General features: G+C 48.2%; 1 protein-coding gene across 3 annotated transcripts in view; it reads right to left on the reverse strand.

The window, feature by feature from the left end:
* LOC144763874 (xanthine dehydrogenase/oxidase-like) overlaps positions 1-27,877 on the reverse strand; it is a 385,606-nt gene that overhangs the window by 65,457 nt on the left and 292,272 nt on the right. For all 3 annotated transcript variants that reach the window (XM_078649867.1, XM_078649866.1, XM_078649865.1), the window contains exon 23: positions 19,883-19,970. In XM_078649867.1, coding sequence (XP_078505993.1) covers positions 19,883-19,970 — 88 coding nt within the window. The remainder of the gene's footprint in view (positions 1-19,882; positions 19,971-27,877) is intronic.

A 27,877-nucleotide genomic window follows, 5' to 3' on the forward strand; every position in this document is an offset into this window, starting at 1 on the left:
AGCTCAGCCTCAGGGAGAAGAAGAAGTCACCACCGCCGGCACCAGGTCCAGGTGTTGTGTACTCGTAGTCATGATGATTGATGTCATTGATGTGACTCATCAGCGTCTGAGTCTGAGACTCTAATATGCTAGCAAACCTGATTGACCTTCGACTGTGCAACCTAACCCTAGACAAAAGTTTCAGGAAGAGGAAGTGCCTGTGCGCGCAGAATTATGCCCTGTCTCCTCCTCTGCGGCGTCTGCGCGCTGTAGGGTGCGGCCCGCATGCGCATTGGGCAATAACTGCGCGTGACTGCCTGCAGGAGTGACGAGAGGAGCAGAGGTGCGCACGGTACTTGAAGCGGCCTTACTTTTATTCTACTGGCTAGCGCCGCCGCGCCTAGCCCGACGAACCCCTTGTGTCTGTCTGCAGGGCCACCACCACAAGAGCAGTCAGCAGGCCTGAGGTGAGTCCGTTTTTCTGGCCCGGCGGGCCCCCGAGAGGGCCTGAGCACCTGTGCAGAGCAGAGCCTTTGGTACTTCAAGGCTTCCGAGCCGTCCCGAGAGAGAATAATTATCTGTATGTCTCACGACTCGAGTCAAGACACCCTGCATACAGCAGGCATGTCGGAGGCTTTTGTGGGGCGGGGGCCACATTTCTCCCTTGGCCTGCGTCATGTGATTCCAGTAATCTGTCTCTTGAAGTACGTGACTGTGTGTGTCTCTGCCCTCCTGCTAGTGCTAGGAGGCACCCTCATGGGATGTGGCTGATTTTCACAAGTTCTACTACCGCCCTGATAGGTGAGATGCAAGCCGTGCCTGCCCGCTGATACTTATTTGTCACCACAGTCTATTCGAGCCCAGGTTCTGCACATCCCATAGCAAAGCTTATAATCAGGAACTGTACCCACTGGTGTATCACTCAGCTGCTGTGTATTCATGGCACAGCCTCTCCTCTGCCCCCAAGCTGGCTCCCTTCCGAGGTAGATGAAAGGAGTACTGTCCGGTCCGTCCGTAGTCGTAACAACACAACATCTTATTGTTTGATATTTGCACAGGCACCAGTTGTAAATCTGGCGTGAAGTCAAAGTACAGGGGTGCACATTTTACTGCTCCACTGTTTTTTCTGCAGTGTTATTGATCGACATTCAACATTTGAAGAATGAAAGGCTAAACTAGCTCTTCCTTCATTCGAACCAGTGGCTCAAATGTTAATGTATGTCTCAGTCACAAATGCTTAACCTTCTGAGCTATCCTGCTTGTTTGGCAAAAATATTTTATTTGAAAGCCCTCGTCTTCTGTTTTTTTTCCCCTCTTCCACCTATAGCTCCCATATCATTGCATGACTGGCTGCTATGGTTTGGACTGGACATGCTCATCCTGGTTCTCGTTCGCCAGCAGCCTGGCACCCACGGCAAAGGGTTACCTCTATTGTTCAAAGTACCAGACTGCTCAGGTGCAAGAGGTGTTGGGGTGCTGGGGCACGCCCTGGGCGTGGGTCTTGAGGTGCATTTAGTGGGGGAGCCACTAGGGATTTATGGAGCACAGCTGGAATGGGCAGTAACCTGGCACATTAAACCTAGCACTTCACGCCCACCTTCATCCTAGCACTGCCTGCCTACCTACCTATTCCTGTGATCAGTCTAGAGAGGTCGCCTTACCTCACTGACACACCAGTCCTTCAGTAACACACCCTAGGTTAATAGCAGCCCTCCTTCCACCCCTAGTTTTCGCTTATAAAAGTTTAGCCACTCTGCTCCTGGTCCTTATTGCTCAAATTCTCAAATCATTGTACACATCAGGCGTCCACATAGCTTACCCAGTCCTATTTTATGACATTATTTGCCTTGTGAAATGCGTACATTTGCTTTTCAAAGTACATGCATGACTGGACGTTGATAATAAAAAGTAAATGAGGAGTGATGAAAAACTGGAGGCCTCTGAGTTTCTGACAAAAACCCCAGACCTTCTGGGTTATCATAAGTAAACTTGACATGTGAATGACTCTTTCAGAGCTTTTAAGATCTCTAGTTTTGTTGGTGTGAAGCTCTGTTTTCTTATTACTGCCTGTGATTTGCAGTGCTGTTTAATCAATTATAGAACCAGAACTACAGGTCCCAGAATGCCTGACAGGATGAGCTAATCACGCTTGGAACTGGAAAACGTGGCAGCTCTGCAATTTCAAAGCCCCGCTGTTCTTTCAGATGCGACAGACACCGTACTGTCTTCCTGGGTTTACAGAAAAAAACGTGCCAGTTATGTGAATAACTCTATACCAGGCTCAACTTGGAGGAATTCACATTATTGACTAATCTAACTGACGCCACCCAGAGCCTTCTGGCGTTTCATCTGCACGGGCCTGTGACTTACTTTTTCAAGTCCCTGCCAGCCTTTTAAAAGTCCAGCCTCTACCACAACAAGCCTGACAGTCAGAGGAACTAGCCTAGCTGACTTCATTTTTATCCCACTGGGTAATATAGTTCAGCATTTAGCGGGTCCCTTTAAAGTTGAAGCATTTAAGTAGTGAGTCCGCCTTTCATCTGTATGAAGTCAACTGACTAACAGTGAGTTCGGAAATATTAACTCCATTTGTTGAAATGTGTTAAAATGATGCCACATTATGTTACCTAGGATTCCAATAGAACATAGTTATCACCAGTGGGGTATCATGGCACTTAAATTCTCTGGATGTGGTAATTGTGTTTCAGAATCGGTTTCTTCGATGGTTTTGCTTGAACAGTGTTTTTCTGTGTTGTATACCGGAGACAATTTTGTTTATATTCTATTTGGACCAGCATCAAAATGTGTGCAAATTTATTTGACCCGTGTTTTTTCTTCTTTGTGCAACTTCCTAGATTTTCTGTAATACTGCCTTATGGTGTTTGTTGATTTATCAGAGATTATTTTGCACCCACAGTCACTGTCTATCACAACCATTTTAAAAGTCCTCTAGAACTGAAATGTCATTAACTGCCCATGTTCTGTCTCAACTGGCACTCCCAGCTATGGAAGTGCAGTGTAATCCAGCTCCTACCTCCCCTCTCAAAACAACTGGAATGGAAATGTATTTAACTGCTTGCAATACTTGGCCTGTATCTATGTCTAATCCACCAGGACTGAGATGCAACTAAACTGCAAGTAACCTGCCAGAACGGCCCATGTTCTCTGGTCACACTCGCCCCCTCTCTCTCCCTTTCTCTCTCTCCCTCTCTTGCTCCCTCCCTCTCTCTCTCTCTCTCTCTCTCTCTCTCTCTCTCTCTCTCTCTCCCTCTCTATTCCTCTATTCCTCGCTCTCACTCCCTCACACGCTCTTTTTAACCCTCTCAATCTCTCTATTCCTATCCCCCTCTCCGTCTCTCTCCCCTCTCTCTCCCTCCCTCTATCCCCCCTCTATTCCCCTCTCTCCCTCTATCCCCTTATCTGTCAGTTCCTCTCTCACTCTCTATCCCTTTCTCTCTATCCTGTTCTCTCTCTATCCCTCTCTCTTTTCTATCCCTGCATTTCTCTCCCCCCCCTCTCCCCTCCCTCCCCTCTCTATCTCTATTCTCTCCTGTCTCTCTCCCTCCCACTTTCTTTCTCTCGCCTCCTCTCTCTCACTTTCTTGCTCCCTCCCTCTCTATTTCTCTATCCCTCTCTCTCGCTCCCTCACACGCTGTCTGTTTATCCCTCTCACTCTCTCTATACCTATCCCTCTCTCACTCTCTCCCCCTCTCTCTCCCTCCCTCTATCCCCCTCTCTCCCTCTCTATACCCATATCTCTCTTGGTTCCTCTCTCACTCCCTATCCCTTTCTCTCTATCCTTTTCTCTCTCTATCCCTCTCTTTCTATCCCTCCCTCTCTCTTTTCTATCCCTGTATTTCTCACCCCCTCTCTCTCCCTCTCCCTCTCCTCCCTCCCCTCTCTCTATCTCTATCTCTATTGTAGGAGAGTAGGGTCTGCTTCCTATGGTCACCCCCACTTTTTGCTCCACTGGTTTTCGACTTTAGTGTGGCTGTGGGCCTGCTAATCAGACCCACAGCCCAGCTGTGCTCTCTCTTAATTGATACCATGTACTTTAGGTACATGCCACATTGGATATTGGGTCACCCTTGTGAGTCCCTGTACAGTGTACACTAGGTACCCAGGGCATAGGTGCACTCAAGGCCTACCAGGGGCTGCAGCATATAGTATGCCACCCCTGTCTGGCCTTCCTAAATTGACACAACTGGATGATCACTCAGCTGGGGCAAGGTGGTGTAATTACCCTTTGCTTAGATATAGTATACCTATATCTAACTTATATATAGACACATAGTAACCTGTAAGTCACTCCTATGGCAGGCCTTAACAATCCTGGAGGCAGAGTGCTTGGTTTTGTGTGAGAGGGTGCCCTAGCGTGAGCTGAGCCCCTCTGCAGCTTGCGGAACCATGTCCTTAAAGCTGTTCTATGATATCGCCATACCATATACTTTTAAGTGCATTATAATTAGGGCTCCCGGTTTTATGGTATTTATTTTTTTGCCATTTCCGTCTGTATTTATCCATATTTATTTTTGGGGCATTTTATCTGTATTTATCCACATTTATTTTTGCAACAAGCAAAAGAGGATGCTACAGCTAGTATTTTTCCACATTTATTTAAATTGACCCCATATTTATGATGAAAGCGCTAATCCCTGCTTAAATCTTACTTTAGGCTCCTGTTAAATGGCGTTGCTAGTTCATACGAGATGGAATGGGGTTTCCCAGCGCCTGCATACCCTAACGGTTGACCAGAAACGCTCTAGAAATGTACCACTGATTGATTGACTGTAAGACGAACTAACAGCTAGGTTCAGAAAGGGCGGATTTCCTCCTTCCCGAGCACATGGCAATGAATATGTTGTTCCAAATTCTGTGATAACAGTGATGGTTTGGAAGTCTGACATCTAGTGCTTTATAGCGCATTGCGCCTCGCTTCTGCTATTTCTAGGATATTCAAGTATTATCTCTAGTTTCTCTTCCCCTTTTGCTCTGTGCCGATGATGTGCTCTCCACCTGCTACCTTTGGGCACTTGGTTTTTTCAAAATTAGTTCTGCCAGTTACTTGATGCCTTCTTGAACAGTGGCGCTCGTACCAGTGCCAAGGTTAGCCCTGCTATTGACTCAGAGTATGGAACATCTGTATCCTATAGCACAGTGGGTTGGTGCGCCTGTTGTGTACACCAAGTGGGAACTCAGGCCATGTGATCAATTTTTAGCAGGGCTACTCTGCCTTTCATCCTTCCAAGATGCCTGCTACTTTCATGTGGTTTACTTTGCTGAAAAATAACATACCAGCATGTTCCTTGGAGCTCTAACACTCCACAGCCTGCCAGGCTCTCAAAGGGTAACCCCCACCCGCACCTCCCCGTCCTGTGTGGCAGCCCGGGCTGAAACAGCTTCGCGGGCACACACAGCTGCACCCGAACACTTCACAGGTCTTTAAAAGACCATTCACACGTTAACGAGGCTTGTTGTTTTTCACCCCTTCGAGCCCCTGCAGCTACACTCTGCATATCGCAGAAAGTTCACAATTACAGTTGTGGAAACGGGACTCTTGGTGTAATGGGTGTCGTGGGAGATCGAATGAAGCCCCCTTACAATTACTATCTTGTCAAGTCACTCCAGAAATGGCACCTTCTCCTCCAGAAAGTGAGACTCACCGATCTTAAATGCAGCGCTTCCCGCGATCAGAAGCAGGCTCCCACAATTAAACCTGCCATCTTCCAGGAAGGCCAGGAAGGCCAGTGGTGAATTCACAATACACGCTGAAGTACGGCAAACAACAGTGGGAATTCAGGGAGACAGGAGGGGCCCCTGCCTGGCTCCATACTGGGATGAGAGGCACAGGGGACAAGCAGAACCGGGGTAGGGAAGGGCACAGCTGGCAAGTGGAGGCTGGAGTGCGAGGTGCATGAGGCTGACTGCTACGATGTGCACGAGGGCTTGCAAGAGGGTCTGGGAGAGTGGAGTAGAGGCCCCAGCACTTCCTACTCCTCGTTGACACCTGCCGCCGTTCCCTGCACTGCTGCCCTCACACACTGGATACGACCAGAATAGGCTCAGGGTCACGGCCGTCACTAAAAGACCCTGAGCCAATAGGTCAACAGCAGGTCACTAAAAGACCCTGATTGGCAGGAACTGAAAGGAGTTTCAAGCCTCAAGAACAGGGGCGTGGGGCGGCAACTCTGAAGCAAGGCAGCGCGGCTAAATGTAATAGTATTTTGCCATTTCTAAATATAAATACAGACAAAGGAAAGAGTTTTCTGTCTGTATTTATATGTAAAAATCCGTATAAACGGAAAACCGGGAGCCCTAATTATAATCCTCGCGGTTATTGCTAACTTTGCTTTCTGTCTCCCAAATTTTCTTGGGGGGAGAAGTTCAACTCCCCAAACTCCCCCTAGCAGTGGTTGCTCACTGCGCTTGCTCGCTACCCACCGTGTGGGGGCTGGTCTCACTTTGTTCTCTCTGATTCACTACTTGTGTCTATTTTTGGTGCTCTCTGAAAGAATTTCTTATGGGTACATATGACTGGGTGGGTAACCTGATGTTCTTTAAGGTCATCATCTACTATTTTCTGTGCTTTGAAAGTTGGTACAATTTGAATATGTCATCAAAAATGTGCTGTAAAAGTCACCATTTTGGTCTGTCGTTTTCCAAAATTTTCTTGGGGGGAGAACCCCCCCAAACCCCCCTAGTGGCGGTCGGGCTCGCGCGCATCGCACGCTCGCTGCGCGCCGGACGGGGGCTGGTCTGGCAAAATTTGCCAGGGCTGCTTTCAGTTCCCAGTCCGGCCCTGAGTATTTTTCACTTTATTCTTTAAAAACCTCCAGTTCTATTGATTAGATCTCTTTTTTACTAACCTGGTGTGTGATCTTTTTGTGTGGCATTTTCACTGTTTTACTGTTTGAAGTGTTGCACAAATACCTTCACATTGCCTCCAAGTTAAGCCTGACTGTTCTGGGCCAAGCTGCCAGGGGATTGAGAAGAGGTTGATTTGAGTTTTGCTTGTGCCTTACCCTGACTAGGATTGTGGTTGCTGTTTGACCAGGGCTCACACCCCAGTCAACCAATAACCCAATTTCTAACAGTCTACCCCAAAATGTCATTGAGCTGGTGGACCACTATGTTAGTGGGGAGGGAAATCCCTTGCTATTGCAAACGAGTTCCCTTTCAGTCAGCATATAAATCAGGTCCTAAGTCCGAAGGTAAGTCTTGACTGGGCAGAGGATCCAACATTTTCTGACCAGCAAGAAGCTTTCCCTGGAACTTTTCTCGCTCAGAAACTTTCCAGTCAAAACCTACAGATTCAGCAAGACCGATCTCACACCTATCTGACTTCATGAAGACTTGTTCAAATATAGCTGTGGATAGAGCCTGCTGCCTTGCCTCACAAAAGGATTTTGACATTTCAGAGAGTAAGTCCCAAGGCAAAACCCTCGACCGATTTGAATCTGGTTGGTTTATCCGACCAGTTTAAGTGAAATAGCCTTCGTAGAGCCAGATGTAGGTGTCCAAATACCGGTCGGAAACGGCCGAAAATACCGATTTTCGGCCGTTACCGACCGGTATTTGACTTTTGACATGTAGGTGGCTCGGAATTTACAGAATCGGTATATTTACCGATTCGGTAAATTTACAGCTTTGGTATTTTTCCGAATCGGAATATATACCGATTCTGTAAATCCATATGTAGGTGGCACAGTTTGCAGTGCCACAGGCACTTAGGAATTCTTAATTTACCACCCAATACTATTGGGTGGTAAATTAAGAATTTCTGTGTACATGCACATCTGTGCATGTACACCTGTGCCATGTGACACACATACATGCCTGAGGGCATGTATGTGTGTCACATTGCACACATGCCAGAAACAGGGGTGCAACAGGGGGTCAAAGTGACACCCTGTCCCCCTTGCTAATTCGGTAATTTTACCGAATCGGTATTTACCGATTCTGTAATTGACATTGATTCCTATGGGCCTCAAGGCCCATAGGAGTCAATGGCAATTACAGAATCGGTAAATACCGATTCATTAATTACCGAATCATACCGATTCGGTAATTAATTCGGTAAAATTACCCACATCCCGATTGCCAGTTCTTAAATACCGAATCGGTATGATTCGGTATTTAAGAATCGGTAATCCGGGATTACCTACATCGGGCCCTAATATCTCAGTTTCCCCCCATTGGTTTTTTGTCTTTTAGGTGTAATTTTATTTATTAAATGTTACTCTATTTTTCTAATTTGGTTTGGTTTGGATTTTTATTATTCAATGTTTTGACTTTATTACTGTTTTGGTACTGCCTAAATACTTTACACATTGCCCTAAATTAGGCCTGCCTCCTCTGTGCCATAGCTACCAGGTGAGTGATATAATGTTAATTTAACAACTTCAACGGTTCACCCTGACAAGGGTGTGAATATTTTTGAAGTGGGAAGTCGCCCACCTCAAACAGTAATCCAATTTCTTACACCCACCAAACATTGTGTGCTTCAGGTCAGGACTGCTAAATTTCGAACAATGAGTCAAACTGATAATAACTACAGAAAGGCGGTGATTCTGATACACAAACGCGAAATCATGTCTCCTGCTGACCAAAGTATCTTACCTCTCATTATTGGTATTCAACCAATATTATGTATTACCTAAATCATGATGTTACTAAACTTTAGGCAAATATCATTCAAACCAAGTACCCCATAATAAATACAGGAAAATTCAATATTGCACTCAACTATGTCTTGGGGCAATTATCTTCCTTCATAACATGACACCTTCTTTGGAGTAATCTAGTGCATTCAACATTTTCAATGACAAATTAGGTGTTATTTTGCTGGTCACTGAAAGTATATCTGCATTGAGTGCTATTTTATTTCCATATTTCCATTATATTTACAACTGCAAATAATGGCTTGATGGTAATCACCGATCACACCATAACAGACAGAGAAATTACAATGACCATGTAATTAGAAAAACAACTGAGATGGAGATTCTATTACCTTTCTATTTGACTCAACTTTTATATACTTAATACAAAAGAATATTGATGAAAGCTTTGTTAAATGTAGGGCACACTGATCCGGCGGTGGTGTTTGGATGCTTTCTAGGGGTGGGTGGAATGTTACATTCTGCCTGCGGAACTGGCGGAATTTTGGCCACAGTTATTCTTTAACGCAATGCTCTGGCCAAATTCCGCCTGTTAAAACGTGCCGGAATTTTTGCCCGCAAGGGTCTAGAATATGCGAGCTGACGAGTGTGAGCAAGATCTGGCGTACTCTGGCGCGATTTTGTAACCATGTGTTCATGGTCAGAGGGCTGCTTTTTGAGTAGCTTTACTCACTGGCGTAACGAAAAGTGAGGGGGCCTCCCTGCACGGTACTTAGGGGGACCCCCTCCGGGCTCAATCAGGAGCTCTCCCGGCCAGAGTTCAGTGCCGAGGGGGCCCCTTGGAGCTAGGGGCCCTCCCGCACCGCGTGGGCTGCGGGGGCCTGTGTTACGCCCCTGGCTTTACTACCGCTCATGTAGATTTTCTACTCGTGCTGCAGCAAAATCATCTTGAATGGCTGCACGCTCTTTTGCAACGATGCTGCAGTTTACAATCATTTTCAGTGCTGCTCACGCTACCGCTGCCAGCTGGCAGAATTCCACTGAATCGTTTGGAGTTTTTCTGTTACTGCGTGGAATTCGCCATTGTGAAACTGCGCAAGTTCCGGCCAGCCCTAATTTGCTTTCAAGGGAGTGACCTGGGGGATTTTAATCTAGATCCATGATAGAACTGCGACATAAATGGCATAAACTGAAATGATGAGTTAAAATTCATAAAGGTATTTCACAGTGTACATTCTGCTGTGAAAAGGCTGCTATCCAGTCAAAATAAAGGAAAGAGTAGTATAGCGTATCAGACTCAAGCATATGAATGCAGTCGCTGCTCCTGCAGAAATCTGTCAGTTGTGGAAAAAAGGAAGATACTGAAAGGCAATGGGCAAGCTTCAAGTTATCCACCTGCAACTAATTGTGAGAGCTAATATTCCTATTTTCATTATTCTATATTGGATTGATACAGATCACGCAACTACAAAACAACCTAAAAAATGCACAGCAACCTCCAAAAGAGAGAGAACATACATCTACACTTTTCAATAAAGACAGAGGAAGAGTCTTCCTAAAAACTATATTTAGAGCATTCAGACGTTTGCGGTATCAAGCCAAAGAATGCAGGTCATTCCTTTTTCTCTCTACTTTCCTGCTTTCTTTACACTGTGCAAGAATATACTGTTTTCAGTCGCACAGCCACTGCCGCCTCCTGCCATCGAAAACAATGGGGCATATTACCAAGCAATAGCGATAATTATCGCTATTGCTTTGTTAGAGACAAAAATTTAACACCGACCTGCGGCGATTTTTACCGCAGTTAAACCTTGGTATTACCAAGGTTTATCGCAAATGCGATAAAAATCGGCCGCAATGCATGAATATCGCTGAAAAGTCAGCGATATTCATGCATTACCGAGCTAATGCTCTTAGCCATGTTATCCACCTCCCATTGGATAACATGGTTAAGAACTGCTCAGGGCAGGTGTTAGCTTTTGGAGATATTCGCGCTTAGCGCGAATATCTCCAAAAGTTGGTAATAGGAGATAGCGATGTTAGCGACTGTTTCCAGTCACTAACATCTTGGCACGCCCACTTTGCATGTCATTAGTGATACATTTCTCTGACATGCAAAGTGGGGCCCAAGATGGTCGCTATCTCCTACTAGCTGTCGCTAACTGGTGTTAGCGACAGCTAGGTAATAGGGAGAAAATGTTATCTCCGCTTTCTTGGCTTTTAAAGCCAAAAAAGCGGAGATAAACCTCCTTCATAATATGCCCCAATGTTCTGACAGAGTCTACACTTCTGTCGATGGAATGAGAATTAAGAGAAGCCCCTCCAATGACATTGCCAGTTTTGGTCAGGGCTGCCAGCTTACTATGGTGGTTCCAAAAACAAAATCTACAATGTCTTCTGTAATCTAGGAGAGCCTCTCGGTGCCTGGGAACTTGAGTTCTGTTATTTCCTGAACACAGATGCTCATAATGGTGCTTAATTATAGCTTCTCCATTCACCAAGGTTCATTTTCACCTCATCTGGAAAATATGGACATTTCCTTGATGAACATCTTTAAATTTGGAATTTTTGCAGTCGGTTCACTTCATCTTAAACAAGGGTCATAATATCCCTCAACCCCGAGTTGAAGAACCTTTTAGCTTAATCGTGAAAGCAGAAGGTATTGGTAAAAAATCACCGCTGGGCAGTTCAGAATCAATAACATTATTAAAGATGCTACAGGAAAGGTAGTCTACAGAAGAAGCGCCCTCGTTGACCTGAGGCAGCAATGCTTTCTGGTGTATGGAGCACATTGCGGTACAGCTGTTGACAGATGAAGGCAGGTAAAAACAATAAATAAATAGATTTTGCTTTGTCACTGTTTACCATCCTCCGCCAACCCTTTTCCCATTCTCTTCTAGAAATTGATAGCGAATTTGGATACTCAAGTAAGGGTTGAATCAATATTGGAAGTGACATGAAGCAGATCTCCAAGATGTAACTGATTTTTAAGAAATTTGGATTGAAGATCAACTACTGAGAAAATCTGATATGGCTATATGGATCAGAGCATCTTGCTTAGGGCTTTGACAGTAGCTGCTCCTACTCAAAGCATTTACTTAGATTTTGGAAGCCTTCTCCATTGCATACTATGAGAACCTCATGCAAACATTGTCTGCAATTTGCCCCAGAATGAGATCTTTTTTTCCTATAGTCGTCTACCTATGAACAGAATGGTAGACAGGCAAAGCCGGAACCTTGTATTTGTTTTGCCTCTGGAAGTGCCTTTATGAACTTTTTCACCATCTCAAGTTTCTTTATAGTGAGCTCATGTGGATCTAATCCAAAGCTGTGGAACCTGGTTATGATACCTGTGAGAAGCTCTTGATACAGCAAAATGAGTTTAAATAAAGCTCATGAGTTTAAATAAAGCTCATAATTCTATCTGTAACTTTGCTCGCCAAGCCCGTCCTCCACCAATAGACCATCTAGATCCACTTAACGCAAGTTTGACTAAGTTGTTTCTACAAGTAAACGTTGTGAGGGCGTTTCGAACATTTTGTGAACATATCCAACAATAGACCGTAAACAGGCCCCAAGCAAAACACTTACAGCAAAGCCTCATACAAGAAAACATGCAAAGTGGATAAGTCTACTTTTTTATTTCTGATGCTATCATCACTAACCTTTTCGAAAGAGACAGAGTTTTCAGACCGCAACAAGGCATGAAGAATAGCTTTGTGTCAATGGGGGGGGCTCATGCAGCTCATCTCTCTTCCTTCTCCCCCTTAGAACTCTAGATTCATAATGCTACAGGCCATTACATCATCCCCTTCCTGGTACCCGTGAGGGTATCTATATTTGGCATTCCCCCTTGACTGAGAATCTTAGGAACCCATTCAACAGGAGATTCCCTGGGAATGGCCCAAGCATGGGGGACTTCGCCTTGGATCTGCCAGGAGCTATCTGTGATCATCGGCTAGTTCAGCATGTGCTGTCACTGGTACAGTGGCGTATCAAGGTGGGGTGGGGGCGGCCCACCTCAGGTGGCACGAGTTTTGGTGGCGGCCGCCTCCCCTGCTCTTACATGCCATGTTGGGCGGCAAACGCAAGGACCACCACGGGCGGCAGGCACATGGTCTAGCTATGCCACTGCACTGGGAGCACAAACAGTACTAGAAAGCAATAACTAAACTAAGCATCTTTACTGCCATTGTAAGGTCATAAAATGTCAACAACGTATTTAACTTCAATCAAATGTAGACATGTTGGTGTACATTGGAGAAGACGGGTAGACATGCAAACAGAGCCCTTAAAGAGATTTGTAGGGTCTTGTAGAGAGGATCACCAGTATGTACGTCCTGTATGTACAACCTTAAAGAAGGGGGGGCGTGGCCACGAGCCGAGCATGGCGGGCGAGTTCTAGGAGAGCTCCGTCCACTGCCCGCTTAAACTAGCAAATAATCCTGACTTTTGGCCTTCCCTGGCCGCCTCACTGCTCCCCACGATCGGAGGGACTGCCACGGACACTCGGTGGCGACTGCGGGTCCCGAACTACACGGTGGTGTGAACGCGACCCCTGGCTCGGACGGGGCCTACCATCCTTCGTCAGACCGCGGACCGGAGTTACGAAGAGGGCCGGCCACGATGCGTGCATAGACTCCTGCACTGCAACGGGGACGGCCGAGCAGGGCACCACCGCGGAGCGCACCGGCGGCCGCTGAGGACACATGAGGGCAGGCAAAACACGCGCACACGGGGTAAGACCCTTTACAGAACTGGCGATTCTCCTGGGCAAAGCGGCAAGGGCACCTGAGATAAGGCGGGCGGAGAAGCAGACATCAGCGGCCCCACAGAGTGGAGTGTCAGCCGGGAACAGGCGGATGATCGGAGGACTCACCGTCCCAGTGAGAACTGCGCAGGGTTAGCCGAACACGAGCAGGTGTAGTCCCGGAGACCCGAGGCTGATGGGCGATGTCGCGGCTGGTCAGGAAGTGCGGCCGCCATTTTGGGCTCACCGCGCAGGCTGCGAGACACCGCCGGCCTGAAAGGGGGCTGCTGACGAACAAGCGGGCGGTGCGGAGGGGGCTGTCCGATACACCATAGCACAGACAAGGAATAGTGCATTGGCTGGCGATTTATGTGACACTGGACTGGTGAGATCTGTTCTCCCTTGCTGCCCGACAAAGGAGGAGAGAACACTACATGTGCATTGCGGTGGTAAACCAGCGGAGCCCTACGAACAGTTCACAGCTCGCCAACCGTGGGGACAAAGGGGGCTGCATAGCAGTGGTGAGGGCCGGGATTGCCCAGGAACCTGCAGTGAGCGGAACGCCGGTTGGATTGGGGCGGCACCGGACACGCTATTCACAACAACCACGAACTTAATAACTGGTGATCAACCTGTGCTTACACGCTCCGGAGAAACAATATGACCGACTACGACGTTGGTGAGTGTGTCGGTTGTAGTGCAACAACGCTGAAGATTGCTCTGGGTGAGGCAGGGATATTGTTGCCGTTGACCTGCGGACGGTCATAATGGGCAGGAACAGAGCGAAGGCACAGGATCAGGGCGCCACAGCCGATATGCAATCCACTGGATCGGAAGACCCGCTGGCGTCATCGAATGTGGAATTTATACCACCAACTGGCAAGTGCTCACAGGACGCCAAGTTGGACCTTATACTTGCCGAAATCAAGGCGTCCAGAGAAGCGCTGGAACTGAGGATGGACAACATGGCGACCGGTCTCTCGCTTCTCAGAGCCGACCATAACAAACTGGCGGAGAGGGTCTCGGAACACAAGATTGCCCTTGATGATCTAATACCGCAACAGACGGACCACTCCACGAAACTTGAGTCCATGGAAAACAGATCAAGCTACTTTGGAACAAGATGGACGATGTAGAAGGGCGGGCCCATCGCAATAATGTGCGAATACTGGGTATACCAGAGCGGAGCGAGGGGAGGAATCCTACGCAGTTTGTCGAAGACTGGCTAAAGATGGTGGTTGGCCCACAGGAGCTTACTCTGCTCTACAGTGTGGAGAGAGCCCACAGAATGCCGGCGATTCCGCCGAAACCGGGAGCACCACCACGTCCACTCATAGCACGTTTATTGAACTATAGGGACAGAGACTCGGTGCTGAGAGTGGCGAGGGAGAAGGCACCGCTGAGATATGAAGACAAGACTATCTCGGTGTACCCGGACCTTACCCCGACTGTGCAGAGAGCTAGGTCAACATTCCTTGGAATGAAGCGAAAATTGCGAGACAGGAATTTAAAATACGCTCTATTGTTTCCAGCCCGTCTCAAAATAATGCATGACAACAAGTCCTTGTTCTTCGACACGCCGGAAGAGGTGGCGAATGGATGGAAGTGACTCTGACCCCGCCTGCTACACAGGACCCGCTGGAGGAGAATGGGGGGATGCAACCTTCACGCTCTGGGAGTAGTCACCGTGACGCCGGACGAGGACCCCGCGAGAAGGACTCGTCGGCGACTGGAGGACCAGGGGCTACCCGTCCCGGAAAGACAAAGGCGGTAGGCCAACTTACGGAGGCTGCGCTGGCTGCCCACGATGCGAGGGATACACTGACTGCGGAAAGCCGATCCGGTACACACTCTAAGGGATCAGGCTCGGCCGACAGCCTCCAGCTCTTTCCTAAGATCACAGCCCAGTAGGCGCAAAACTTATGAGTTGGGAGTTTGGATGGCCCCGATTGGTAACGTATATGGCTTGCAAGGGGGGCGGGGGGGTGGTTGGGGGAGAAGAATAACCTTGACTGCGACAAGCTGATACAACGCCAACCGGCTTAGGGCAGGATGCGTGGCGCACACGCCCCCAGTGCATAGCCATGTGCCAGTTTTATCTTTGCCCCTGTTGGGCTTTACTGTTTGGACCTCAAGAGGTTACACTTGATGTTAAGGGGTTGCAAGTAGTTCAGGCACTACAGTTACCGGCTTTCCGAAACACTTTAGTATTGGTCTGGGACCCGACACATGTAATTCACGCAGACCGCAATGGGGACGCTTAACAAATACAAACTGTGCACCTGGAATGTCCGGGGTATGGGGTCGATACATAAGAGGCACAGGATTTTAGCACAGCTCAACAGGAGGAACGTAATGATAGCCTGCCTCGAGGAAACCCACCTGAACTGTACAGAGGGTACAAAACTCCTTAAGAAATGGAGGGGACAGCTGTTTGCTACCTCTTATTCTGCATTCTCTAGAGGGGCGGCAGTATGGATCAGGAACTCAGTACCGTTTAAGTTGTTGGAGGAGAGGTTGGACAAAAATGGCAGATATGCATTTGTGTACGGGTTGTTGGATGGCTCCCCCATGGTAATTGGTAGTGTTTATGCCCCGAACACGGGCCAATCAGACTTTCTGACTACCATGAATGGGGTTTTAGTGTACTGGGTTGATTACCGTTGGATCATAGGCGGGGACGTCAATGCAGTGTTGTACGTTTCTATAGACAGATCGCACCCACCTATGCACAACACTGAGAGCAGAAGGCAGGCAGAAGCGCTTGCGAGGTGGGCGGAGGGGTGGGACTTGATGGATGCTTGGCACTACAAACATCTGAGGGATAGGGAATACACTTTCTACTCCCCACCCCATGGACTGCACACCAGAATTGATCACGTCTTCTGTGCTACGCCACTACTTGGGGCTATAGAACTAGGGAACACATGGGCAAGACTCTTTCGGATCCCAATCCGGTAGAGGTCACGCTACAGTGGGGGAAGGCCCCGACCCCTATCCCGACGTGGCGACTTCAGCCGGAGCTGCTGGAGGACCCGGTTTTTCGGACATCCATAGCTGACGCAATCACAAATTATTTTCACTCAAATGCAGGCACAGCGAGCTCGAGACACGTAGAGTGGGACGCCTTCAAGGTGTACATCAGAGGGGAAGCAATGAGCACTAAAGTGGGCATGAGACATATTGTGATGGACGGGCTCCAAGACGTAGAGGGGCGTCTGGCACTGCTTGAAAATGAAGCTGCAGGTACGAACATGCCCTTTACACCACTACAACAGGCACACATACAACACGCTGAATTGCTGGAAGAGCTGCGGGTGCTGGATCATAGGGAATACACGAGCAGACAGCATGCGCAGGCGGAGAGGTCGGGACCCCTACTAGCCCGGATGGTTCGGGACGACCCGGTACCTGTGCCCATTATGGAAGTCCTTGATAAAGAGGGAACACATGTTGAGACCCAACTAGACATTAATAATGCCTTCAGGGATTATTATGCAACACTGTACGGCCCACATCCACCACTATCTGAACCAGCATTTGAAGAGTTCATGGAGGGGCTTAATATGCCGAGGCTTCAGGAACAACAGAGTAAGGACCTAGCGCGCCCTATCTCCATTGCGGAGATACGCCAGGCCATGACTGCACTCCCACGTACTAAAACCCCTGGGACAGATGGCCTACCGGCCAAGTTCTACGGGGCATATATTGATTTGCTAGCCCTACGTCTACAAGTAGTGTATCAGGAGGCACTGAAGTCAGGGGGACTACCGCAATCGACGTTGCAGGCACTAATAGTCTCAATGTTGAAGCCGGGAAGGGACGGCATGCAACTCGCAAACTATAGGCCCCTGTCACTGCTCAACACGGATTTTAAGATTTTGAGTAAAATTCTTGCGACGAGACTGGCTCAGTATATCCCACAACTGATTCACCCTGACCAATGTGGCTTTATGCCCGGCAGGAGTACGGCTATGAACCTGCGGAGGCTTAGCCAACTCATGCTCGGCGAGCAAGTACAGTCCGGTACGGAGGGCTGTATCTCTCTGGATTTGAGGCAGGCATTTGACTCCCTTAGATGGGATTATATGCTAGCGACATTCCGGAAATTTGGTATTCCAACCGACTACATCGCATGGGTCCGGTTACTGTACACCCGACCGACGGCCCGGGTCCGTACAAACAGATGCATTTCAGAACCGTAGGACATAGCGAAGGGGACGAGGCAGGGATGTCCGCTCTCTCCGCTGTTGTTTATTCTGGCACTGGAGCCACTGCTTTGCAAACTCCGCAACTCGGCACGACATAGAGGCATCCGTAGGGCTAGGACAAGTCATGTTGTCTCGGCGTATGCGGATGACATAATTCTCTACCTACATGACTTAAGAGGAGAGCTACACCCCATACCTGCACTCTTTGAAAGCATTAGGGCACTGTCGGGTCTCACCATTAATGAGAGTAAATCATACGGGTTCTGTTTCGCCGCCTCTGGAGCGAACACCCAACTGCCCTTCGAGCCACACGCCTTCCAGATGGCAGAGACAACGTTCCGCTACCTGGGCATCCAAGTGTACAGGGAAGAAAGGGACATGATAGACGGGAACCTGGGTAGGGCAATATCGACACTGAAATCGCAAATACAGTTCTGGACTGCGTTGCCACTGTCATTGGCGGGCAGAGTGGCCATCTCTAAAATGGTGGTCCTACCCCGCCTTATTTATTATTTTATGAGCTTGCCATTCAGGGTACCGGCCCCCTTGTTTACGAGGTTAAATACCTTGCTAACGGAACTGGTGTGGGGCACGGGGAGGCGACGGATTAGCCTAGCGAAATTGCAGCTTCCCACGTCGGCGGGTGGAATAGGGGTCCCGGACATGCGGGCGTACAACTACGCTTGTCAACTACAGTGGCTGGCGTACTGGCTGGCGGGCCGCAATTTACATGAAATCGACATGTCAGAAGTGGAATGGAATAAAGGAAAGGTCCATGCTTTGTTGCTGCCGAGGGTGAAGGTGCCAGATACAACACCCCCACTGCTGAAAATGGCGATCACCCATTGGAAGAAAGCGGTGAGGTACACCTCGTCTGCGACTTCCTATGCACCTACGATACCGCTTCAGGGACTCCCCCTAAGATCGGGAACGCTATCGAACAGGGCACTCACCGCGTGGCATGAGGCGGGGGTGTCGCATATAGGGGACTTCTTCGCAGAGGGTCGGGTTATGTCCTTTGAGGACTTTAGAAACGTACACCACACCCCACGAGGGAAGTTCTTGACGCATGCTAGGATATGCCGTTATATAGCACTGACCTGGGCGCCGCAGGGGGAGGAACCTGATACGAACCCGCTCCTGACAATGCAATATCTGATGGGCACTGGCAGTCACCTGACTAAATGGCTCACGAGTGGCATCAGAGTAGGGAGAGCGATAACATTACGACCGTTACGAGATAGATGGGAGGAAGATCTGGGGAGACCACTCAGGGACAAGGAATGGGAGAGGATCCTTAAATTCCCGAAGGCAGTGTCGCGAACCCCAAAATTTAAGTTTATACAGCTTATGCTATTACATAGAGCGTTCCTGACACCGCATCGCTTGCACGCCAGGTTTTCCCAACACAGCTGACACGTGCCCCCGCTGTGGAGTGACGGCTGCGCGCTTGCTACATATGATGTGGGAATGCCCAAGACTAGGATATTATTGGAAGTCAGTGCAGGATACTTTAACTAAGCTGGCCCCCTCCAAGCCCCACGCAGCGTGGGAATATGTCATACTGGTATTGGGACCAGTGGAACGTAAGAAGAGTGTGACCACACGTTTCATTGGCCTGGCACTGCTACTTGCTAAACGCACCATCACAATGAAGTGGAAATCGGCTAGACCGCCTGACCCGGCAGTATGGAGGGCGGAGATGATACGATGGGGGAAGGCTGAGAGCACGACATTGCAGCGCGAAGAACGCAGAGGACTTAGGAAAAACCCGATATCTTTGGAGTGGAACACACTGCTAGGGTCCTTCGAGTCCGGGGAAGGCTACAAATCTGAGGATTCGATAACTGCCACTTAAGATGTGGAATGCCTTGAAGGTTGGGAGTGTGGCGCAGTTCAGAGGACACTGCCTCATGTTTAGGGGGACAGTTGTAGTTCTAGGCGCATAGTGTGACAATCTTAAAAACAGGGTCTTAATTATGGCTCCCAGGGCGGATGCGGTGAACGCACACTGTATGCTGATCGTGATGGGATAGACCAGGTTTTATTTTTGATTTATTTGCGTATGTTTGGAGTGAAGGAATTGGAAGTGCTGGAAGGGGGGAGGTACGTGGAGGGGTTTGTTCATAGGGTTGTTCACATTAAACAGAAAATGTTATATCTTCATATGATAAAGACATGTACAAAGAATGTGAATTACTTGTGGCAATATGCAACGTGACGTACTGCGTCTTCTTTTGTAACATGTGGCAATAAAAACAGATTTTTTTTTAAAAAAACACAAAAAAAAACCTTAAAGAATAGCTTTGTTAATTCTGCACCTTGTACCGGCCAATGAAAGGATGTCTTCCTCCAGTGATTAACATATCTTCATCTCGATTCAGCATGCATCGCACTGGCCGACCAGTCCTGCAACAAATCAATTCAGTTTATAATTTTAATGAGTTTATAAAAGATGGCCCTGACTTCAAGTGCAGCAGGTGAAGGCACGCAAAGACAAGAGTCATTCTGCAGTTTTGTTGAAACAAATGAAGAACTCTGGCGTAAAACCTCATGCATTTTATCTGCAACACACTCACTACCATGCAAGCCAAAACAACTCACTCCATTGTCCGACATTAAAGCCTTGTTAACTTAGTGTCCGTGTGCTCCACATCTCATTGCTTTTGTGATCTAAGCAGCTCACAACACAGTCATAGGGAATGTTCTATGTGTGTCTCGGGTATAGCTGTCACTCAACATATTCGAGTCTCCTGCTAATCTGTATATACCAATATCTACTTTTTAACAATTACTAGAGAGAGGTGGACAGAGATGTTACACGCTCTCATTGCTTTACTCCTTGGAAACATCTCTGGTCATCCCTATGTTCAGATCATGAGCATGTCAAGAGTAGTCTGGTAACCTCACTTGTGCCTAATTAGTATGTATTTTTGTCTGTGACAACTTTCAGGGGGATTTCCAGGGTATTACTTTTATCAGCGTTCACGGCCCCCTCGCCTCTTCACTACATCATGTGCATTTCAGCTGTCAGCTTCAGCCCATTTTAGAACAGTCGCTCCTGTGGTAGGATTTGATTTCCAGTTCGATGCAACATTTTTCTTGGCTAAAAAAAAATAAATAAGTCTAAAGGGCAGGTTTATCAACATTCCGCATTGCTGCAGTCACCAAAAGTGATGGTAGCTGGCACAAAGTGTTGAATTGGGATTTACTTTCCAGTATACAACTTGTACATTTTGGGAGTAGCAGTAAAGTAACATAAAGAACCACTTTGCGTCAAGGGGTACATTTCTTGATCGGACACGGAAGGTCCCATGCCACAACCTACAGATATTTGATGCAAATCCCTATCAATATTACTAGACAGGGTTTTGCACCAAACATGTCCACCTGTTCGAAGCAGGCATAAAGCTGGAGACAAGTTTACAGAACATAGAAAGTTGCTAAAGTTTTAAACATCATGCAGACCCCTATTATGATGGTGCAAGGATGTGTGCATGGGAATGTTAGGGTAAAGTACTTCATTCCTGCTGGTGATCAGAGCTTGCAAGACTGTTTTCCTGATGCTTGTGGGGAGCTATTTGAAGATTCTTCAGAGCATGCAGATTGTTTAGAAGCAGGCCGTGGAGATAGTGTTGATCTGTCATTTCATACTAAGTTTGCTGTCCAAGATGATGCAGAGGTTTCAGGTATGGTCTTTAGCTGTAGGGGTGGGTTCGAGTTCAGCAGGCCACCAGGTGTCGAGTCATTCCAGAGGGAGGGATGGTTGCCAAAGATCAGCAGTTCGGTCTTGTCCATGTTGAGGTTCAGGCAGTTGTCCTTCATCCAGGCTGTGACGCTCTTCATGTGGTTGGTCTTCATTGTAGTGGGGTCTACTGAGAGTGAGAGGTTGAGCTGGGTATCGTTGACGTAGGATAGATATTGAAGAGGGTGGGGCTGAAGGACGAACCTTGAGGGAAGCCACAGATGGTGCTCTTGGTTTGTGTGGTGAAGGGGAGATGGATTCTCTGCATGCGTCCCCCTTGAGGGATGGTGCCAGCCATCTGAGTGAATCTTTCTCCCCTTCTCTGCCAAAGTCACCGAGAGACTCGTAAACACCCAACTGACCATCTTCATTGAATAGAACTCCATCCTAGACGCCTCCCAGTCCGGATTCTGCAGCAACCACAGCAATAAGACCGCCCTCTTTGCCGCCACTAACGACATCCGCATACTACTCGACCAGGGACACACAACAGCTCTCATCCTCCTGGACCTCTCCTCAGTCTTCGACACAGTTTCACACCGCACACTCACAGCCAGGCTTCACGATGCAGGGATACAAGGAACCGCCCTTGACTGGATACAATCCTTCCGGGCGAACCCAGAGGATCAGACTTCCTCCCTTCCTCTCCGAACCCACCGATACCAACTGCAGAGTTCTCCAGGGATCATTGCTCAACCCCACACTCTTCAACATCTACATGGCCCCCCTCGCCGACATCGTCAGACAGCATGGGTTCAGCATTGTATCATACGCCGACGACACCCAGCTCATCATCTCGCTCATGAAGAAGACTGAAGACACCAGACTCTGTTTCCAGGATGGAATGGAGAATGTGGCAGCATGGATGAAAGACAGCTGTTTGAAGCTCAACTCTGAGAAGACTGAGGTCCTCATCCTCGGACCATGCACCTCTGCCTGGGACAACACCTGGTGGCCCAGCGCCCTCGGGAACCCCCACAGACCACGCACGAAACCTCGGCATCATCCTCTACTCCTCCCTCTCCATGAACCGCCCGATCAACATCGTCGCCTCCACCAGTTTCAACTGCCTACGCGTCCTCTGCAAGATTTTCTAATGGATCTCCCCCAACTGCAGGAGAACCGTCACCCACGCAATCGTAACCAGCAGACTGGACTACGGCAACGCCCTATACGTCGGTATCAACAGAACCCTTCCACACAAACTCCAAACCATCCAGAACGCCACAGCCAGACTCATCCTCTAGACATCACGTCACAAACACATGACCCTACACCTTTGAGACATCCACTGGCTCTCCGTCGAGAAGAGGATCACCTTCAAGCTTCTCACCCACACCTACAAATCACTCAACAACATCGGACCCAAATACCTCAACAAAAGATTAGCCTTCCACGCACCCAAGAGGAACCTCTGATCCGCCGACCTCGCCCTGGCGGAGGTGCCCCGCATCCGCAGAAACAGAACAGGTGGGAGAGTCTTCTCCCACATCGCAGCCAAGACCTGGAACGAGCTCCCTGTGCACATCAGATGCTCCCCGACCCTGCACACGTTCAGGCCTGGCTCTTCCACTGATCCGGAGCTGCCACCCTCCCCCCCCCCCCTGCGCCTTGAGAACCTCACGTGTGAGTAGCACACTATATAAATCCCTAATGAATTGATTGATTGATTGAATCTTCTTTGATTATGATCATGGCAGTCTCTTCATGAGTGTGTGGTGGGAAACGGTGTCAAGGGCTGCTGAGAGGTCGAGAAGGATCAGGACAGCTGAATCTCCTCTGTCAAGTAGGGTGCAGATGTCGCCTGTGGTGGTGATCAGGGCATTCCAGGTGCTGTAGTTGGCTCTAAAACCCTTTTGGGAGGTGTCTCGCTGCCTGGAACATATCAAAGCCAGACAGAATCCACTCTCCTAGATAGTATGAATATGATACACTTGTCCCATAACCTGTGCTCACCCTTGGGTAACTTGGCACAGAGCAGTCAGGCTTATCCTCTGCGTCAAAGTGCAAAGGATTGGCACAACACCACCCATGCAACACACTGAGTACACTACAAAAAGACTCCATCCCATATGAATAAAACACTGGTATTTTGTATTGCACACACATTGAAATCAAAACAACATACAAATTGGATATATACTTTACAGTTATATGTAATTGTCGAACTGTCCCATTAGCAGCAGAACGGCAGGAACATATATGTACTAGTCATAGGTATTAACTTGCCGCATAATCGCCTCAGCCTTGAAGCAATATTAACCCATGTGCGTACTTCCGGGAGGTGTTAATGAACCAATCAATCCCTCCCACATCAACACTGACAGAAACATATATGCAGGCTGTTCAGAGGTGTTCCACTTTCCCACTAAGACATTAGAATAAAGCACGATATTCCCTATATCGCATACCCTGTACAATTGAAATGGTCAAGAAATCACAGGTTGTGACTACGCCTCGTGACCCAGCCTCTCAAACTACAGCAGTCGATGATACATGTTGCACCACTGGTAACACTTGGAATAGATTATTGGGACCACCTAAGGTGGAAGGAAACAGTTACTTTGTTTCATCCCTCCAGATTATGCCAGCAGGCACACAGCAGCATCTTCATGAGTGCGGGATCACTACTTCCCCCCACCCCCATAGGCAAAAGACTGTGACACCGGAAGCTGGCGCTCTTCCAAATTAGGGAAATATTTCCCCTCAGGCAGAGGTGCGAACGGCATTTGCTCCTGGCAGGCAGCCGTGGGTGATCACAAGATACAAAGAGACCCCTTGGGTCCAGTCACGATATTCTCAATAACAGAGTACCATGTGGAGTGGGTCTGGAGGGAGGGAGCTGGCGACCTCGGACAGAGGCCGTTGTGTCAGACACTGCCGTCCTCTAGATCTGAAAGTCGGAAATAGTCTAGGCTTCCAGCTCAGGTCCCGCGGATTCAGCAAACGTCCCCCAACACCCTTCGGACACCACACACAGTGGAGTGCGAGCTGGCACATGTTTCCCATTGTAAGCAAGGGTCCATTGGCTTCGGCAAACTTCCCCAGCACTCCTTGAGCTTCTCACGTTCTGTCACCCTAGGTGGACCACTGATCTTTACGAGTACATTCATCTGCACAGTGTGATCACGCTGTACGCCAGGACGGTCCTTGTCCTTGGTGTGGTTGCACTAGACTCGATGCAGTCTGCAAGGGCCTCCTTTTTCGCATCTTTGAGTTGATAGTGGTAATTGTTGAGGGCTGACTTGATGGCGGCTCGGTCTGTGTCGTCTCTGCTGGTGTATAATTTTCTTTCTAGTTGTTTGCAGCAGTGTTTTATTGTGATGAGTTCTGGAGTGTACCAGCTGCTTGTTTGATGGATCTGTGAGTTCTGGCTGGTTTAATGGGGGCAACTCAGTTGGCGGCATTGGTGATCCAGGTGTTGAAGTACTCGACTGCCTGTTTCAGGTTGGTTGCAGCGTTGGTCTGGGTGGTGTTGAGGGCATCTGTCCAGTTATTCTGTGTCACTTTGTTCCAGCTGTGGAAAGAGGTCCTGGGAGGGTTGAGGGTGATGGGGGTGGTGCAAGGTGGTGCTGTGATGGTGAAGTGGATGTTAGAGCGATTGGTTCAGGTAAGTTCCATAGTATGGCTGTATTTGACTCTGTTGCTGGACGTGAAGACATGGTCTAGTATGTGTCCTGCTCTGTGTGTGGGGTCTTTGACCAGCAGAGTGAGGCCAATGTCATCCATTTGTTTCAGGAGGTCAGTAGAGTTTGTGTCAGTGGAGTCATCCAGGTGGAAGTTGAGGTCTCAGAAGAAGATGTAGTGCTTGGATTCGATGACTTCGATGACGAGTGGGGAGATGAAGCATGTGATGACGGCGCAGTGGGTGGTTCATGGTCTAGGCAGTCTGTAGTCAAAGGTGCCATTGATGGTTGTTTTGCCTTTGGTGTGAAGTTGGAAATTCAGGAGTCGCATGATCGCATGGTTCCTTCTTCTGTGGTGGTGCAGCGGATTGATTCCTTGTGTATGATGGCAATGCTACCTGCGTGTTTGCTGTTGCGGTCTCGGTGTTTCATCTTGTAACCGCTGGATGTCACGGTGGCTATGTTGGGGGCGAACGTGGGGGTGCGCCATAGCTCTGTGATGAAAGTCTTGTCGGAGCGAGTGTGGAAATGGTGTCTCAGACTTTGGTGGCATATTTGCAGAGTGATTAGGCATTAACCTGGAGGCATCAGAGTGGTACCAGGGTGGTGTTGGCTGGCAGGGTGGGAGTGGCACGGGTTTCTATGAGGGTGAGTATTGTTTGCCCAACATTGTGCACTTGGTAGGAGTAGCCAGTCGCCTGGTATTTTTTGCACAGGGAACTTCTCTAGGCTGCTTTATCTCTCTAAGGTCTACTTAAATCTACTACAAAATTTGATGGATCATCACCAAGGTTCGAAAACAAGGTCGAAAATGAGGTCGAGTAAACTGGCATTGGTGGCAGGCAAACAATCCTGCTGTGGAGCAGGGAGATGCAAGGCAGCAATTGTTGCGGCGTCCGGGTCCCAGGCTTGGAGATTTGAAGTGGATTACCTGGCATGGACGGGTGCACACAGGTGTTGCCCTTGACTTGTCAGTGGCGTGACAGCGGGGCGGCCGTTCTGCACCCTCCATTAAATAGGCTCTGAAAGTGGCGCTGGGGAGGTAGGAAGCGTGAAAATGGCATGGGAACAAAACAGCGCGTGACATTGGTCCTTGAGACTAGGGCACAGGCACCTTAAGGGATGACAAGGCAGGCTGGTGAGACTGATTTTCAGTCAAGAGCTGCCTGGCAGCAGTGAGAGGAAGGAGGTGACTGGCAGCAAGGGGAGCTGATGAGGACCTGTTGTGGCACTGTTGTGCCATTGTTCTGGTGTCTCCTTTTCACACAACATAGCAAAGCAACTTTGGTAGCTGCACTGCATTGCATGAGTTCTAAGTACATTTACTGACAAAGGAAGATAAGCAGGTTGACTGGGGACAAGCACACAGACAACACATGGTGGGTGGAAGGTGCTGGAGGCAAGCACCCAGACAGTGGATAAAGGGTGGACGCTGAGGACTGAACAGTAAAATAGATACGGAGAGGTTCAAGAGGGAGACAGCTGGAAAGCACACACACTCTCATAGAGTGCTTAAGCAACAAGAAAAAATTACCATCTGAAAAAGAGAGCAGTGGCAGGACAAGGTGATGCATCCATGCTCCAGGAGAGGGACAACACACACAAAGAGGAAGGAGCCTTACAGAAGCTGATGAATAAGGAGTAAGCAAATGAGACTGACAATAAAGTCAACTTATGTTATGCAATGGTGGCTTCTAACTACCCTGTAAGGTAGCAAATTAAGTGCTGTGTAGCCTGCACTTTCATGTAAATGTAAATGTAAATGTCCAGTATTTGTAAAGCGCGAACAATTACCCGAAGGTGTTAAGGCGCTGGGGGCTGTTGGGAAGATTAAGCGAGCTATTGCCCAGAGTCACATGGTGCTGGGCAGACCCCTGCCGCCGGAGCCGGGGATCACCCCGTAATCCAGTCCAGCGTCGGTCGCCCTGGCCGCAGCCCACACCTCTACGTTCAAGTTCAAATAAGGGAAACCTGATGGGTTGTACAATTATTGTGTTTATCCATTCCTTATTGAGGGATGTACTGCCACCAGGTCAAAGCACTTTTAACACAAATTGGCTTTTTCTTTCAAATGTGGAGAAACATTCAATACTTTTGCAATATCGCCCATTCAACATGTATATGATCTTTAAATCACTACTCAAAATACACATATGGAATTAATATCACTCTCAGTTCATACCAGTGCAATTTGATAAGCTTGTCTTTCAATATGTAGTATTTTTTCTCATGTCAACCTTCTACATCGGAGGTACATAACCAGCTTAGTTTCTTATTACATGATAGATTTGTTGATGTTAATTACTTTGTTTTTACAATGTGGCAATTTGGTTTGTCCAACAAACGCCCTGCTCTGCAAATACTGCAATTATCTTGCGAACTGTTCATTGAGAAATCCATGTACTAATTGTAGAATTACAGTCACTAGTGCATGTTGAAACGTGCACCACTACTGTACGAATAGATGACTATATTAGCTCAGCCTTATTATTAAAGTTGCCTAAGTATTCTCGTCAGTCAAGTAATAAATACATCAAATCGTACAATCATACACGCATACAAGAACAGAATCACAAAGGCAGAAGTTAAAGTGACAGTACGTAAAGTCCTAAATACATGTTTGCCAATAAAGAACTATATAAATCAGTGTGACCAATCAATGCTATAGACCTTATGCGGTGTTTGACCGATGCGGCCATCGGCCATATGCATCTCTATGCATTCTATATAGGTCAGACTCGACACCCGTCACATTTTTGGCAGAAGCCCCACATCTGTCAAACTCTTGAAGAGGCCCAATTATCTACAGAGAAGCACAGGGGTGTAGCAAGCATGGCAAGGCTGTGAGCAAACAACACAACACCTGCTGGTTCTCTTCAGGGCGGGCTGTGGTGGACGCCTAGATGGCGTTGACAAGCAGAGTTGAGAGCAAAGAAACTTGCTGT

This window comes from Lissotriton helveticus, chromosome 6, assembly GCF_964261635.1.
Source record: "Lissotriton helveticus chromosome 6, aLisHel1.1, whole genome shotgun sequence".
Taxonomy (NCBI): Eukaryota; Metazoa; Chordata; class Amphibia; order Caudata; family Salamandridae; genus Lissotriton; species Lissotriton helveticus.